General features: G+C 35.7%; 1 protein-coding gene across 3 annotated transcripts in view; it reads right to left on the bottom strand.

Annotated features, from left to right (window-relative positions):
* Window positions 1-5,285: 5,285 nt before the first annotated feature.
* Window positions 5,286-18,874, bottom strand: part of LOC115229548 (threonine--tRNA ligase 1, cytoplasmic) — a 35,975-nt gene continuing 22,386 nt past the window's right edge. For 2 of the 3 annotated variants that reach the window (XM_029799890.1, XM_029799882.2), the window contains exons 12-21: window positions 16,357-16,427; window positions 15,425-15,587; window positions 14,493-14,630; window positions 13,360-13,437; window positions 13,048-13,148; window positions 11,373-11,477; window positions 9,884-9,956; window positions 7,858-7,972; window positions 6,544-6,709; window positions 5,286-5,453 (exon numbers count right to left, since the gene is read on the bottom strand). In XM_029799890.1, the coding sequence (XP_029655750.1) occupies window positions 6,561-6,709; window positions 7,858-7,972; window positions 9,884-9,956; window positions 11,373-11,477; window positions 13,048-13,148; window positions 13,360-13,437; window positions 14,493-14,630; window positions 15,425-15,587; window positions 16,357-16,427 (993 nt within the window). In that variant the 3' untranslated portion in view covers window positions 5,286-5,453; window positions 6,544-6,560. Of the gene's footprint in view, window positions 5,454-6,441; window positions 6,710-7,857; window positions 7,973-9,883; window positions 9,957-11,372; window positions 11,478-13,047; window positions 13,149-13,359; window positions 13,438-14,492; window positions 14,631-15,424; window positions 15,588-16,356; window positions 16,428-18,874 lie in introns of all 3 variants that reach the window. The other variant, XR_004997608.1, reaches the window with a different exon arrangement.

The raw sequence follows: 18,874 nt of genomic DNA on the forward strand, positions 1-18,874 counted from the left end.
AATTCTTGATAAAAATCTCAATAGCAAACACACCATGTGTACCAGTTCAATCTATGATGATAATTGAAGACAAATGGTGAAACATTAGCTACTTGAAGACTGTCTTAGAACCTGCCTATCTTAACTCATACCACATCAATAGCTCTGTAAGATATGGGCAGATTATTTCTTGCTTTCTGTATGTTATCAAATCCAACTCACACATCTACTTGCTGCTTTTTCAGATATTATGAACATGTGGCTAGATTAATGTAAAATGTTGCATCATTTATGCTTAAATAGTTGGAAACTGACTCATCCTGTATGTTCCTAATGATTGGTCACATAAACTGGTCATATGATGATATAATACTTGACCAAGTCTGTTTCTTGGACTGGTCTAATTTTGTGCAGGATTAAGTTTTGTATCCTATCGCGTTATGCAATAGACCAACCAACACGACAAAATCAAATGCCTGTTTTAACCTTTGTCTTTAAATAGCATGGTTTTTCATTTTCACAAGTGAGGTCAGAATTTTCAGTGAGAGGAGAGACATTGCCAGGAAGCTATGTCACACTCACATCATTTTGTTCCTGTTTGCCAATCACTTATAACCAAATTTCAACTGAGTTGAGAAACTATGTATGATTACTACAGACAGTTATCTTCATGATGTATCCACCTGGTTTGCTGTATTATTTTATTTAGTGAATAAATAAAGTATTATAGTTTGTGAAAGCTCATTTTCTCATATTTCTTTCCTTCGTTCTATACATCATTCCTGAGAAACAAGGATTTGTAATGCGAGGGCCAGGGACATGTGTCGTACCTGCTAAAAACATAACACATTTAAGTGGGCAACAAGATCATGGTAATATTCATACATTTCCCAAGAACATTATCAGAAATAATCTCAACTAGAAGCTTACATTTTAACAATATTAAACAAATAATACATTATATAGTATTGTGAAATGCAAGATGTTATCAAATCTACAAATGTGTACTTGATAGAAATACAAGTTACATACTAATGTTGGTTTTGGCACAAAATCAGCAATTTTGGAGGAGGGATGGTTGATTACATTGACCCCAGTGTGCTAAAATTTGAAACCAATAATTTCATAAACTAGCAGAATTGTTAGCATGCCAGACAAAATGCTTAGTACATTCCTTCTGTCTTTTCAGTCCTGAGTTCAAATTCCACTGAGGTTGACTTTGCCTTTCATCCTTTTGGGGTTGATAAACTAAGTACCAGTTCAGAGCAAGGGTCACAATAATCAACTTACCTGCCTCCCCCGAAATTACTATTTTTAAAAAATCACCATTGTGTCTATAATCAATGCTTTTACCAGCATCCAGGAATGTGTTTAACCCTTTCGGTACCAACCAGGCTGAAACTGCCTCTGGCTCTGTAGTACAGATGTCTTGTTTTCATAAGTTTTGAATCAAAATCTTCCACCAAACCTTAGTCACAATTTATGTTCCTAACACTTGTTTAATGATGACTAAGTTATTTTATTAAATTCTTTGTTATATTTAAAATTAATTGAAAGAAACACAGAGCATCTCAAAATAAATATGGTAATGAAGGGATTAATATGTAAATTGGTATGTCCAATAATGCTATACTGCTTTATGTAGTGGCTATGTAACCCTTAGAAGATGACAGGGCCAATCTATCGTCCGAAAAGTTAAATGACGAAGAAGATTGCATTCAATTTCCCACTAGAATATATATATATAAAGTAATTACTTTATTTTTCATAATTTGTTTTTGAAAAATAAGTACATGTCATCTACAGGCCTTGTGAAAAGAACTATGTCTTCTTGACACTGAAACACCAAATGAGGCTCTGTCTCCAAAGAGTTAAGCAATGAGTTTGTGGATGATTAATACTCTCTCTTTTACTCTTTTACTTGTTTCAGTCATTTGACTGCGGCCATGCTGGAGCACCGCCTTTTAGTCGAGCAACTCGACCCCGGGACTTATTCTTTTTGTAAGCCCAGTACTTATTCTATTGGTCTCTTTTTGCCGAACCGCTAAGTGACGGGGACGTAAACACACCAGCATCGGTTGTCAACAAACACAGACACACAAACACACACACATGCATATATATATATACATATATACGACAGGCTTCTTTCAGTTTCCGTCTACCAAATCCACTCACAAGGCATTGGTCGGCCCGGGGCTATAGCAGAAGACACTTGCCCAAGATGCCACGCAGTGGGATTGAACCCGGAACCATGTGGTTGGTTAGCAAGCTACTTACCACACAGCCACTCCTGTGCCTATAGGAGCTGATGAAGAAGCAAAAACTCCATTATCAACTTTTTCATCTTCAATCTCATTATTTGTTTGCATCTAACCTTTCAGATACGAAACGTCATAACAAAATCAGTACTGGCTAGAATTTCTACAAAGAAATCTTCAGAGATGACCATAACACACAAAATTGCAACAATACACAGTAAAAGAAAAAGGCTTTAAGAGAAAGAGTTTGGGTAAGGACAGTATGAATGTGGTTTAAAACATACCATTACAATTTCTTTAAAAAACTTTTGATTATACCTTTGGATTCAGAGATGCAAATGTGGCTGAGATGTTGAGAAGCTTGCTTCTCAACCATGTGGTTCTGGATTCAGTCCCACAGCATTGCACTTTGGACAAGTGTCTTCAATTATAGGTTTTGAGCCAACCATAATCACATAAATAGAATTTGTTGGAACTATAAAAAAAAAACCTCTTGAGCGTGTGTGTATGTATATGTTATATATAAATCCTCTATATTTTATCTGTTTCGGTCATTAGACTGTGGCGATGCTGGAGCATTACCTTGAAGAACTTTTTGTCAAATGAATCAACTCCAGTACTTTTCTTCTTTTTTAAGCCTGGTACTAATTCTATTAGTCTCTTTTTGCCGAACTGTTAAGTTACAGGGACAGGCATGGCTGTGTGGTAAGAGGGCAGAAACATTAGCACACCGGGCGAAATGCTTCGCAGTATTTCGTTTGAGTTCAAATTTTGCTGAGGTCGACTTTGCCTTTCATCCTTTCGGGGTTGATAAATTAAGTACCAGTTATGCACTGGGGTCAATGTAATTAACTTAATCCTCTTGTCTGTCCCCTCTATGTTTAGCCCCTTGTGGGCAATAAAGAAATAAGAAGCTTGCTCCAGGTTCAGTCCCAATGTGTGGTACCTTGGCCAAGTGTCTTCTACTAAATCCTCAGGCTGACCAAAGTCTTGTGAGATGGAAACTGGAAGAAGCCTGTTGTATATTTTGCCATGAGAGGAAAATGTTGCCATTGATCTATTTTATTCAAGGTAGGCAAGGTAGGCAGTGCCTGCCTTAAATAAAATAGATCGATAGCAACATTTTCCTCTCATGGCAAAATATGCACCTAATTCAATAAAATTACGAAGGTTAGTCTGATTATTATGCATAAAATTGCAAAATGTTTTATTCTTTTGCAGATTAGGTAGGTATAATTTGCCCCTGCTTTTCAATCTTAGTATTTAAGCTACGCATATTTCTGCTATGTACATTTCTACAACACTGTTTTCTTTTTGTGCTATAAAAGCAGAAACAGATCTGCCTTCAACTCAGTTGCGCATCTATGATTTGCTTATTTTCTCTGTTTTACTACATAAAGGTCACTAACTGTCTACTCTGAGTAATTACTGATGGCAAGTGCCTGATATATATGTGTGTGTGAGTGTATGTGTAAACCTGTATGTCATTGTGTATGTGTTTGTCTCCACCATCACTGCTTGACAGCCAGTGTTGTGTGTTTATCTCCCCATAACTTAGTAGTTCAGCAAAAGAGACTGATAGAGTAAGTAGTAGGCTTTAAAAAAAAAGTCCTGAGGTTGATTCATTCAACTAATACCCTTCAAGGTGGTGCTCCAGCATGGCTGCTGTCAAATGGGTGAAACAAGTAAAAGAATAAAAGTATATATATATATATATATATATATATATATATATACAACAGGCTTCTTTCAGTTTCTATCTACCAGATCCATTGACAAGGCACTGGTCAGCCTGATGCTGTAATAGAAGACACTTACTCAAGACGCCACACAGTGGGACTGAACCCTGAACCATGTGGTTTGGAAGCAATGCCATGCCTGCACCTCCCATTGAAATATAAAATGTATGTATTTGTGTATATGTCCATGTCTTTTCATTATGTAATAACAGCAACTGAGCATCCACTGTACAACACACAAGAAATGTTCTTTTCTAGTCTTCCATGAAATTCATGCCTGACCATGGGGAAAATATTCCCTGGCTTGGAAATAGGTGTGGGGAGTGGCAACAAAATGAGCATCAGCCCTTTGAAATTCTACCTCAACAAATTGTGTCCCACCATTGCAATTACGGAAAAGTAAATGTAAAAAGTAAAAAGGGAAACACTATGTGACAAGGTGGAAATGGTGAGAGGGTTCTGTTATTTGGGAGATAAGGTGGATGTGAAGCAGCTGTGACAGCAATAGTGAGACTTGGTTGGGTGAAGTTCAGAGAATGTGGAGCATTATTATATGGGAAAAGGTTCTCATTGGAGACGGAAGGAAAGGTCTATAGGAGTTGTGTGAGAGCTGCAATGCTGTATGAGTGAGACATGGTGTTTGAGAGAGAGAGATATGGCAATTTTGAGAAGGAGTCAGAGAACAATGGTGAGAGAAATGTGTGGCGTGAGGCTGTTTGATAAGAGGACGGAGGACTTAAAGGGGATGGTGGGATCAGAGGAATCAGTGGAATGGCTGGCAAGGGCAAATGGAGTGCAGTGGTATGGACATGTGTTGAGGAGGTATGAGGAGCATATTCTGAAGAGGGTGCTAGAGTTTGAGGTAAATGAACAGCAAAAGCGAGGTAGACTGAGGAAAATGTGGAGGGGACAGATGGAGGAGTAGATTGGGAGGGTTGGCTTGAGAAGAGAGGACACCCGAAACCAAGCAAGATGGGGAGATGGTGTGAGGGCAGTTGCTATGGCATTGAGAGCCACCCCTGTTAATGGCGACAAAACCTGGATTCAAAATGATGGATGATGATGACAATGAAACACATGACAACAATATCTACAATTAAATTAGTCAAACTTGAAAATGTTTTAGAGAATTTTATTGACCAAATGCTCTTGTACATAGACTAAAGTGTGTGTATGTGTGTGTCCACACATATATTTGCATATATTTGTATCTATCTATATATATATATACATACATATATGTATGTATGTATAAATATATATATATATACATACATACACACACATATACATATATGTATATATATTTTCATATATACATAAAGGGAGACATATAGAGAATGGTACCACCAGAAGAATTTATAATGAAACAGTAAGCAGTAAGTATAGTTTAACAGAGGCACATCAATTAAGGAATGGTACCAAAGAGCCATTCCAAAACTTGGCAATCATGAAGGAAAAAAAACAGGTGTACCTGCAAAAAAAGAAAAAGAAAATCGATTAAATATTTAAAAAAAAGTCTGGCGAAGTGTATACAATGACATAGAGGTGTTATTTAACATCCATTTTTTCATGCTAGTAAGGGTTAGATGAAGAGTTTATTCAGAGCAGAATTTTACAGCTTTCAAAAAAATACATGCTTCTGACAAATTTATTTTTTATCAATGAGCCAAACCTATTACAAACAACTGATGTAAATATAAACTTGCTGTTGCATCCCTGGGTATATTCTTTATGGCATTCCAGTTATAAAAATACTGTTTTTTTTCCATTTACTCCTTTACTAGTTTCACTCATTGCACTGTGACCCTGTTGCAGTACAGCCTTCAAGTGTTTTAGTTGTGTCAACCTACAACCTAGCACTTGGTCTGTATTATTTTGTCACTATCTATTCAGCAAATGGTTAAGTTCACTTTATCCATTTACATTCATTTTTTTTTTTAGAGTTATTTCCCTTCAGGAACATCACTACCACCATGTGTATACATACGCGCGCATGGCAAACTTCTGCACAGTTCCCACCACCCAATTTCTATTCACAAGGTATTGGTCAACCCAGAACCACATGGCTGTGAAACTAACTCCTTAACCATATAGCCATGCTTGGGTACATATTGAAGTGTTTTTGGATTTTATTGTTCCATTCAGCCACAGCACCTTTGTCATGAAGTCTATATTGACATGTAAGATATTTGATAAAAAAACAGATATTTAATTTAAATAGCACTTTACTACTTCCACCACCCAGCCTACAAGAAGAAGCCTCCATGTAGTTGCTCAGTCTATCAGAAATAAGTTAGACTTCCCTTGAAAAACACTATGTTATCATGAAAAAAGAACATCACACCAGAAAGTCTCTGTGGATGATGTATTCCTAGTTACATGATGAAAAGTCTACGATCATAGCTCTGCCTAATCAGGAGTAAAATGGAATCTAAAGAGCAACAACAACAAAGACTCACCTTGCAACAAATAACAAAACAAAATGGAACAGAAGAAGACAAATGTTATTTCAGAAGAGAAAGTATGTTCTAGATGTGTTCAATAGAGATGAAACAACGTACATATTGATTTATTGATCTTAGAATTTTTCTTCAGCATCAGGTATTTTACTCTGGTTCAAATCCTTGAAACGTTCAATGATGTTGACAATGCTATGTTCACCATGGACCTTGTTATCTCGGGTACGTACATTAGTAGTTAGATTCTGCACCTCTTTCTCACCAACAACTGAAATGAATATGTTACAAATTAATGTTATTTATCATTAAAGAATAATTAATAACCCCAAACTACATTACCATAATTAAGATTAAATCACCCTCAAATAATGAAATCAAATTGTCTATGCATTATAAATGAAATCAAATTATCTATGTATTATAAAGGATTAATTAAATGACCTGTCAAGCCAAGTTAAATCATAGCCATGGCTGATGCCGGTGTTACATAACTGGCACCCATGCCAGTGGCACGTAAAAAGTACCCACTACACTCTTGGAGTGGTTGGAGTTAGGAAGGGCGTCCAGCCATAGAACCCATGCAAATCAGATTGGAACTCAGAACAGCTCCCCAGCTTACCAGTTTTCAGTCAAACCATCCAATCCATGCCAGCATGGAAAACAGATGTTAAATGATGATGATTATGTGTATTAATTGTATATTTCTTTTATTATAATTTTCTGAAGGATTACAAAGGAAAAGAAAAGGGCTCACAAATTCAAATGATGTCCATTGATAGAAAGCTGAAAAGACCGAATATCACAGACCAGAGGCAAATAAGACAATGGTAGTGAGCTCCAGAGAAGCAGCAGTTCAAATGAAGATGTTAGAATAAAAGGATATATTCTAGAATTTTGTTGCTTAGTGTTTGACATTACGAGCTAAATCAAACATCATTATCATTTAATGTCCATATTCTATGTTGGGATTAGAGTCAAACAGTTCAACAGGATGCATTAGTCAGACAGCTGTGTCTACTTTGGCAAATTTTCTACAGCTTGGTGTCCTTCCTAATACCAACCACTTTACAGAATGTACTGGGTGCTGTTTTTTTATCAAGGCACCAGCACTAGTGAAGTCACTAAATAAGGAAAGAAATTCTAACAGCTCTCAAGGTATATATTAAGAGACTAAGTATAGTGACAATTTTTACCATTAAAATCGTGTTCTGAAATCTATGCAGAGAAATACTGGAAAGGCTGAAATCTTTCAATGAACTCATCAGTACTGCTGACGAATTTCATAAATTTTCTTAGTCATGTTAAAAGAAAAACATCATCATCATCATTTTTAGCATGGGTTGGATGGTTTGACAAGAGCTGGCCAGCTTGAGGGTGACCCAGACCAAAAAAAAACAAACAACAATGTCCACTTACCAAATATGAAATTATATTGAGCCAACTGAGCATTGCGGATTTTCTTGTTCATGGTAGTACCAGGATCTAAATCTACATCACATATAAATCCAGCATCATGAATTTGTTTGCTCACCTGTAAGGGATTCATAGAGAAGAGTAAAAGCTATTAAAAATCTCTATTTTACATACACAATAATGATTGCATTCATAGACACAGAATCCAATATTTTTTCTTTACTAGAATGTATACTTAATGGTATACATCTGTGTTAACTTTTAAAAGCCATTTGTGTTCACTTCTCTATGTCATCATACCTAGCCATTTCTGGTATTCTACCGGTTGATGAGCCTTGATTAAGAATCCTCATAATTAAATATATATATATATATATATATATATATATATATACATATATAAATGAGAATGAGTGCTCAACACCACACCGGTGGATTAAATTTCTTTATTTGTATATTAAGATTACCATTAGTTTCATGTTGAGAAAATATCTTTGTCTTAACAATTTTTCGAGCAGACACCATTTCATCTCCATTTGGATAGAACACAATTTTATTCAAAATGGAGACAAACACCATTCATCCGTGTGATCAGCTTGAAAAATTGTTAAGATATTTTCTTAACATGAAACCAATGGTAGCCTTAATAAACACAAACACACACACACAGACATATATATATATATATATATATATATGCATACTTAAGCTAGTAACCTGCCTCATTCTTGATTCCGAATTCCTTTTGCCAAGTCTGTCCGTAAACGAAGTGATCCCAAGATAAGAAATCTTTGAACTTTAATTCATCCTGTATCTCTATTTATTATTATTATTTATTATTATTCTGATCCCCCTAGTCGCCACTCTGTTTACTATTTCAGCCTCGCCTCGTTTTTGCATATTCTGTATAATTCACTAGTTATCGTTATAGATATTTAAGATCTATCTCCCTTACAGGGCTGATAGAAATTGGCTGCCGATTCTCGCGGCGCGCCCGCCCTACCCACCCCCACCACCAATACCGGATATCTCTATTTTGCTCCAACTATACCGGATGTCGTTTCTCCCACCACCATTATAGGTGTCTACTCTTTGAACCCCCCTCTTCAATACGCTATTTCACCATGCATTACCCCTCTCTCTCGATATCCTACGTTCTACTTGCCTAGAACCTGTCCTCTGAACCACCCCTCCCCAATGGTGCTCCCCTATATTTCTGCACACCCCCCACCACCATTATAGGTGTCTACTCTTTGAACCCCCTCTTCAATATGCTATTTCACCATGCATTACCCCTCTCTCGATATCCTACGTTCTACTTGCCTAGACCTGTCTTCTGAACCACCCCTCCCACTGGTGCTCCCCTATATTTCTGCACCCCCCCACCACCATTATAGGTGTCTACTCTTTGAACCCCCCTCTTCAATACGCTATTCACCATGCATTACCCCTCTCTCGATATCCTACGTTCTACTTGCCTAGTACCTGTCCTCTGAACCACCCCTCCCACTGGTGCTCCCCTATATTTCTGCCCCCCCCCCATAAAAAGCACCATCCGAACGTGGCTGATGCCAGACCCCTCTGGCACCTGTGCAGGTGGCACGTAAAAAACACCCACTACACTCGCGGAGTGGTTGGCGTTAGGAAGGGCATCCAGCTGTAGAAACACTGCCAGACTAGACTGGAGCCTGGGGCAGTCCCGAGCTCCCCAGACCCCGGTCGAAACCGTCCAACCCGTGCTAGCGCGGAAAACGGACGTTAAACGATGATGATGATGATGATATATATATATATATATATATACACACACACACAGAGAAACACTTGGAAATGGATGTGTCACATTCAATTTAATAATAAATAATATATATACACACTGTTAAGAAGCAATCTCTTAACCACACAGCCAATTTGATACAACCCAATAAGGTATATAAAGATCATATGATGATACAACAGGAAGAATCGGAAGCATCTTATGGTTGTTTTAATAGAAAGGAAAAACATTATAAAACCAAGCTACACTTACGAGTTGAGCATAATCATCAAACGGTGGGGCAACAGGAACAACAATGGACTGGCGTGGAGAAAGCCAGAAAGGCCTAGAGATAGAGAAATAGAGAAATTATAGAGTGATATAGTCTGGTTATATTTAATTCACATAAACTTGTCTACTAAACAAGTAAAAGATAGAAAATTGAGATAATAATCTACATACAATGACTTCCAACAAACCTGCTCACAAGGTATTGGTTAGCCTAGGGCTATTGTAGAAGATCCTTGCCCAAGGTTCCACAAAGTGAAACTGAATCTGATAGCACTTGGTTGTGAGCAAACTTCTAAACCACATAGTCATTCCTCTAGCATATATATATATACGTCTCTTATTCCCTGCATTCCATTTGTGCTATTTGATCTTTCTCTTGCTCTCTCTTTCTATGTATCATCATCATCATTTAACATCCATTGTCCATGCTGGCATGGGTTGGACGGTTTAACCAGAGCTGGTAAGCTGAGGGACTGCACCAGACTCCAGTCTGATTTCTACAACTGGATTCTCTTCCTAATGCCAACCACTCTGAGAGTGTAATCGGTACTTTTATGTGCCAGTTGCGTGACACCGGTATCTGCCATGACTAGGATACCACTTAGCTTGATGGGTCTTCTACTCAAGCATGGTATATTAACAAAGTCTCGGTTATTTGTCATTGCCTCCATGGGACCCAATGCCTGAAAGGTGCTTGTTATATAACCACACATGCTGTTGGCGATTTCTTTTCCTTCTTTGGACTTTTCCCTTTCTCCTTTCCGATGAAGAGCTATGCTCAAAACATCAAACTCTATCTTTTCACATACCATCAAGCTAATACATTCCTTGTACACATCTTCTCGTTGTCCGTTAATTTCATTATTTTTTATTTTAATTGATTGTTCATTTGAATTGACTATATATATATATATATATATATATATACATACACACACACATACACTTTCTCTCAAATCATAGAGAAATAATAAAGACAAACAATAGATTCTATATTTCTATGAATATATTTTGAGAGCAAGAGACAGACCTTTATGTGTTCAGAACTATTTCTCTTGTCTGTCTACGTAATAAAGGGGAAAAAAATCAAGTTGCTTTCTGTCTTGTCTGATAAAGAGACATAAACAGTTGTTTGAAAGACTAGTCGAAGTTTGTACTGAATTTGATAAGTTGCATCACAGACCTCTCAGATATTTGTATCCTTTTAATTTTGTGTCAATAAAATGAATCGAATAACATAGAACAATGTTCCACAACTCTTTTTCACTTGAAGTACATTTATATTTTTTTCAAAATTTGACAAAATGCTTGAACTAAAAAAAAGTAAAAGTATAGGGAAAAAAATTATATTCAGGCTACACTGCAGTATACCGATTGCAAAGCATTGATGTATAACATGCATAATAGACTTACATTTCAATATTGATAAAAAAATAGAAAAGAAAAACTCAAAGATGTTTTTGCTGCTTACCATTTCCCGGCATAGTTTTCACAAAGGATAGCAATCATTCTCTCAACAGAACCAAGAATAGCACGATGGACAATCACAGGTGTTTTCTTGTCACCACCTTCTCCACTAGAAGATGATCAGAAGAAATGAGAAGACATGATGTAGATTGTTGTTAAAAATTGGACCATGTCAAACACACAATATGAATTAAAAAATTGCCAGGACTTGTGCCTCAGTGGGTAACTTTCTAGGTGTAATCCCGTGGTCATTCATGACTGAAGGGTGTCTTAATAATGAAAGGGTAAAATACTATGTTCATGAAAAGAAAACCATTAACCTTTCACGAGTGGGTAATTAAAAATACCCAAATTTACAAATTGTTAGGATTGGTAATTTTTATAACCAGAAACCCTCTCTTCTTTTAACCATATGGGACATTATGAGCTGAAGTTAAGATTGAACTCATGATGTTATGGTCAGTAGTCCAGTACCTTAACCCCACAGGCAGTGTTTCTAAAGTGCTTTAAATAATGAAACTAACTTTGAAACATGAAAAAAAGGGCAGGGTTTCTCAAACTAGGGTACATGTACCTCTAGAGGTATATGAGAGAAAATATTGGAGAATGTGAGGTTTGTGAAAACCCTGTAATTCCGAAGTAATCATGACCAATAAAATGCAACTTGTGTGTCTAGAAAATGCATGGGAAAATTTTTGCAGTTCCCATTGACTTATCTCAGAAAATGAAGTATTCAACAATGTTTATAACGAAAAACAAATTTTGTATCAATTGAGAATGATATGTGGTCATATCTCTCTGAGTCACTTGGAGAGAGAGAAAGCCAAGATAACATTAAATTAAATGAAATTTTTAATTAAATGTTACATTTTGGGGGAGGAAACAACTGACTGTATTAATTCCACACAGATGAAAGGTAAAGCTGACCACGGCACAAGGCTTGAAATTTTGGGGGTAGGGAACAATTAAATTGACTCCAGCATTTGATTGGTATTTTATTTTAACCTCTGAAGGATGAAAGGCAAAACTGACAGTGGCAGGATTTGAACTCGTCAACATCATTGTTTAACATTTGTTTTCCATGCTGGCCAGTTCAACAGGATCCAACCAACCAGAGGGCTGTACCAAACCCCAATGTCTACTTTGGTATGGTTTCTATGACAGGGTGTCCTTCTTAATGCCAACCATTTTAAAGAATTTAATGGATGCATTTTTCACAAGACAAGACTCCTCAACTCTTTACATAAAATTAAATTAATAACTAACAATATATGTTTATTGTTTGTACTATGGTATCCAACCATTTTATACTGTATTCTTCACATTGAGTACACTAACATTGTTGGAACGATGAAAGGGTATGCCATAAGAAAAACTTTGCAAACGCCTAAATTAACCCATCAGCATTTGAATTGTCCATATGTGGCCCAAATAGTCTGTCTGTTTTATGTTCAAACTGGTTAGATTCGGCTTTTCACACCTACCCTACAATGTCATTCTAAAAATAAACAATCACATCATCAAGATCAAGAAGCTATGAGGTAATACATGATTAATTCAAAACGATGTGAATGAATAAGCATTGCATTTGACAGAGTAATCTGAATGCTAAATGGTTAAGGAACAGCTAAAGGAGTATGGAAGAGATTTGGATAACAAATGCACAGATTGAAACTTACCTGATATAAGAGAGATTGAATCGAAGAGGTAACTGAAAGTCAAGCTGGATAGTAGCACATTGGTGCGGCCGCTGTAACGCATCCAAGATTGTGATGTCAATCTACAAAGTAGGATATAATGGTAATAGCCCATTATAGTGATTTATAAGCAAGTAATTACCACATTGATATTAGTTTTGATATCATTGTGCTAGTAAACTAGGTGATATCAAACAGAAGTAGAAAATATTGAGTTGTTACTTAGATATGTTACATGGATATTTTATGGTTTATCAAACACACAAAAAAAATCTGAAATGATTGGTTCCTTACTTTTGGTCCATAAAAAGCACCATCTCCAGGATCAATTTTCCAATTACAGCCAAAATCATCAAGGCATTCACTTAATTGCTAAGAAGAGAAAAGGAAAGAAAAATAAACTACAAGACATATATATATATATATATATATATAGATACATATATATATATAGATGCATTAAACAACATCAACTAAACAGCAACTGACATAAAAAAACAGTATATAAAGGATATTAAACATTCAAATTAAAGATCATCTAATATACTGTGTATGTGTGCATGTGCACATGTATATATGGAAGGTATGGGTTCATGCCCCATAGGCAGCCTTTAACTTTTTTTTTCCATCCAAAAGGTTTTCTTAGCCCAATATCAACAATGCTATTATTTATAGATTTATCTACTTCAAGTTCCACTGTCAAAAAAATAACAAAACTGATTTACTTCCTGTCTCTCAGAGTTTCTAAATTCACATGAAGTAAACAATATACATGCAGTTTTTTTTTCATACTTCATCCTGTGATATATCTGGTCCGCACATCATCACCATCATGTGTCCTGGGGTCATTTGTGATTTTGAGATCTTTCAACACTTAGAAGACCTTCACTCTGAATGAAAACTCTGACAGAGTCAGCAAACCAACATCGTTACCTTAATGCTACCTCAAGCCTTAAAGGGGCAAGACATTCATTTTTTTTCTGACCTAAATAAACTCGATAGTCAACCTCAAATGCAATAACCTATTTTTTTGGAATGCTTAACTTAAATTTTCTAAGACGAGACCAAATGAGAATATGCTTTCAAATTCAATGGACATTATTTTCTATAAAGCTAATAATAGTTATATTTTGCCAATTAAACACATGCATTATATATTTGGTCTTTACTTCAGCTTTATTATTAGTATTATTTTAGTTTCTTTGTCAAAGCGCTTTCATCATACATCCTGTGACCTCATCAGTGACTCTCTATCCCACATATCTCCTTTAGTTCTGCTTATTCCATTTTGTCTTTCTGCAATCTTGCAATACAAACACATAAATGTAATAATAATGGCAAGAATAAAAACAAACTAATCTACATCACTCCAAAGTTAAACTAATTATTTTCTAAGCAAAACAAAATCCTAAAATGTGGCTTCTTACCTTCTCAGCTTCATTCCACATCTCCAGCTCTCCCATATACTTCTCAGGTCGGGTGGATAGTTTTAGGTTAAAAGTAAACCCAAATATACCATAAATATTCTTCAAGAAGTCTAAACAACCAGTGATTTCTTCTTTTATCTAGAAAAAAGTAACAATATATTAAGTCATTAAGTTGTTTACTATAACATATAATCCTTTCTACAATAGGCACAAGGCCTGAAGTTTAAGGGCTGGGAGTAGTCGATTACATCGACCCCAATGCTCAACTGGTACTTATTTTATCAACCCTAAAAGGATGAAAATAAAGTCAACCCTGGCGGAATTTGAACTCAGAACATGAAGACCAACGAAATGCTGCTACGCATTTCACCCAGCATGCTAATGGTTCTGCCAGCTCACTGCCTTAATCACTACACATCAGAGAGAGTACATAACTTCGTTGGTAATGGGCTATCCAGGGTTTCAATATATGGCAAGGAACTATTTACATTAGTATGTGTTCTCTTATTGACTCTTTTATTAGTATGTGTTACTCTTATTGACTCTTTTATTAATTTCAGGCTCTGGATGCTGGGGTACTGACTTGAAGAGTTTAGTCTAATAAACATATTTTAAACCTGGCATTTATTGACAAACCAACCCTATTGTAGTGTTGGTGGGGGAGAAACAAAGATTAAAACACACTCGTACACATATACATATGATGGGTTTCTACACAGTTTCATCTAAATTCACTTGCAAGATACTGGCTGATCTAGGGGTATAGTTGAAAACACTCGTCCAGGATAACATGCAGTGCGAGTGAAACCAAAACCATTTGGTTGCGAAGTTAACTACAACATACAACCATACTTGCACCTTGACAAGAAACGTTTACATATCCCACATCCATCCTTTGAAGTCAACTTATCCTATTGGTTTTAGATCCATACCTGATCCTGTCGGCAAAATATATGGGCATCATCTTGTTGAAACCTTCTGACTCTCGTCAGGCCACTCAAAGCTCCAGACAGTTCATTTCGATGAAGGACACCAAAATCGGCAAGCCTGAGTGGTAGTTCTTTCCATGACCTTGGTCGATGATCAAACATCAAACTGCAAAAATATAAACAGATATATTAGCTTTGTAAAGTTACAGAAACTACTATTAAAAGTAATTTTTTTTCTATTTTATTCTTTTAAATGTTTAAGTCACTGGACTGCACTCACACTAGGGCACTCCTTGAAAGCTTTTAGTCAAACAAATTGAACCCAAAGCTTTTATTTTAAGTTTAGAGTGGCTGTGTGATTGAGAAGTTTGTTCCCCAACCAGATGGTTTTCAAAGTTCAGTTCCACTGTGTGGTACCCTGAGCAAGTGTCTTCTCTTATAGCCCCAAGCTGACCAAAGCCTTGTAGATGGATCTGGCAGATGGAAACTAAAAGAAGCCTGTTGTATATATGTGTCTCTTTGACATCAAGTGATTGTTGTAAATGACTGTCAGTAATATCCAATATTCTGCTAAAATATGTGTGGCCATGGGGAAACAGGTGAAGGTTGGTGACAGGAAGGGCATCCAGTCGTAGAAAATCTGCCTCAATAAATTCCATCTGATCCATGCAAGCATGGAGAAGTGGATGATAATGACAGCAAATAGGCAGTGGTTGTATGTACTACTATGCAAAAGAAATAGAATGTATGTGTATGTACTATCCCACTTTGTTAACAACTCCCTTGTCAAGCTTGCATGCAAAGGTAGGTCTTCACAACAACAATATTACTCATAAAAATCACTAAATCAATTTGTCACCTCTTTTCAAGGATTCCATTCTGCATGTATTTTATTAGACGATGACCATGTCACAGTTTAAAGAAGAATAACTTACCAATGGCCAGGGCAGTTCATTGGTTTCAGAGCAAATGTTTCTTTCTCAGATTGAAATGAGAACATATTCTCCTGTAAAAATATACAAAATATATCAATGTATCAGTGTGAAAAAAATGTCAATGTCACATATTAAAGAAAAATATATAAACCCTGTCAAGCTGTTACTCCTACCACACTTAGAATTTCAGACTTGACACTTTCTAGAATTACCAATTTAACGCATCAGCATTCAGATTACTCTAATAAATGTAATGCCTTTTTATTCAAATTGTTTTGAATTGATTATTATCTGATAGCTTTGAAGTGTGAGAGGCTGGATATGGCCAGTTTGAATGTAAAACACATAGAATATTTGGGCCAGATATGGCAGGTTTAAATGCTAAATGGTTAATGGAAATTAGATAGAATCATCATCATCATTTAACCCTTTAGTATTCAGACTATTCTGTTAAATACATCCATTTTTCATGCTTGCATGGGTCAGCTGGAATCTGCTGAGGCAGATTTTTTATACCCAGATGCCCTTTTGTGTTGCCAACCCTCATCTGTTTCCAAGAAAGGTAACACTTCCCCATAACCAGACATAATTTTCATGGAAGACAAGAAACAAACAACCTCATTTGTATGGTGGTGATGCTCATTTACAACTATTGTGTGATGTCAAGACAAAATTACACACAAACATACAATAGGCTTCTTTCAGTTTCTATCATCCAAATCCACTAACAGGGCTTTACTTAGTCCAGAGCTATAGTAGAAGACATTTTCCCAAAATTCCACAGTGAGACTGAACTTGAGACCATATGGTTATGAAGGAAGGTTCTTAACCCCACAGCCATGCTGTGCCCACATTAAAACCTGGTCAAATTAAGAATAAATCAGCCAGACAGAATAAATATTTGTTGTCACTACAGTATTAGTTTGTTTACAAATGTTGGCTCGAAGATAAAATATTCTTTAGAATTATTTAATTTAATTAAAAATTTTTTGTACTAGGAAGTGAAGCTGACTGTAACCAGACACATCTGGAGAGGAAAGAGCAAGACATATGATGTTCACAACTGCAGAAGTACCACAGGAATTAGAATATTCTGGCAAGGATGAAGGAAAATTCAATCAAATGTATTTTAAAAGACAATTTAGAATCAGTTGATGAGTATGGAAGTTTTGAAAGTTGAAGACAAAACAGGATATGGTGTTTATATTTTACAAACAGAAAGTGAAAACTATGTACCACATAAAAAAAAAAAGACTAGCAGCACTCCAAAGAATAATACTGAAATTAGACTTGTCAATTTTAAGTAAGAGCCTTTTTATATGTTTCTGTCCAATTCGTTTTTCAATAAAATTTTTTCTGTTTGTAGAATATATATGTTTTAAAGCAGTGTCTGCCAAACTGTGTGCCGCAAAAAATATTTTTGGGATTTTAGGGAAACAACAATCCAAGAACATTCACAAAATTTAAGCATAAATATAAATTAATTGTATAAATTGTAAAATATAGTTTTGCTACAATATATTACATTTTTGCATTTAAACTGGGATTATCTGGAAGTAAATTGTTTAGTAGTCCTAGTAGTTTTTAATTTTTGATTTATTTATAATTTACATAAATTATTTTATGTAAATTTTAATTGATTTTTAGTTTTAGATTTAAACATAGACAAATTTTTCGAGACCTCAGAAAAATGAGAAAGAGAGTCATAGCAAAGAAGATGAACACCAGAATAAAAAGTCCACCTCATCAAACCAAAAATATAATGAAAATCACATCCAATATGGTTTTATATTACCAGAGAAAGACAACTCGGTATCATTTGTTTAACAACACTCTCAGATGAAGCGATGGTTCCCAGGAAACTTCAAAGTCATTTAATAACAAATCATCCGCAACATAAGGACAAACCAAAAGAATACTTTGAAATACTAAAAAATAATTTTAAAATTCAATCAAAAAGGCTGAAGAAATTTCATTCAATTCACAAGAAAGCTCAAATCACTAGTTACAAGACTGCCCAGCTTTTGGTAAAGAAGAAAAAACCATATTCTGATGCTGAAAACAATTTTACCAGCCTTGGAGATCATCGTTCACACAATGATTAGTGATGAAATCGCCAAACAAATTCAGACCATTCCTTTGTCTGCCCACACACTTTCTCATAAAATTCAAAAAGTGAACTCAAAAACTTGTGGGCCTTACAAATCAATGAAACTACAGACATCAGCAACAAAGCTCAACTAATTTCATTTCTGTGAATCATCAGAGGTGGTAAAATCATAAGTCAGTTTCTCTTTTCTTGTGAATTGAAAGAAAGAACAACAGATATCTTTAACCTGGTAAACCAAAATGTCGTATTGAGAGAAATGCAGTGGCAAACTTGTATTAACATTTGCACTGATGGTGCACCATCCATGCAAGGTGAAAAAAAAAAGGCTTCGTGGCTCATGTATTACAAAAAAATTCACAAGTTAAAATTGTACATTGCATGATTCACTGCAAACTTTTGGTGTCAAAA

The sequence above is a fragment of the Octopus sinensis genome, linkage group LG2, assembly GCF_006345805.1.
Source record: "Octopus sinensis linkage group LG2, ASM634580v1, whole genome shotgun sequence".
Classification (NCBI taxonomy): Eukaryota; Metazoa; Mollusca; class Cephalopoda; order Octopoda; family Octopodidae; genus Octopus; species Octopus sinensis.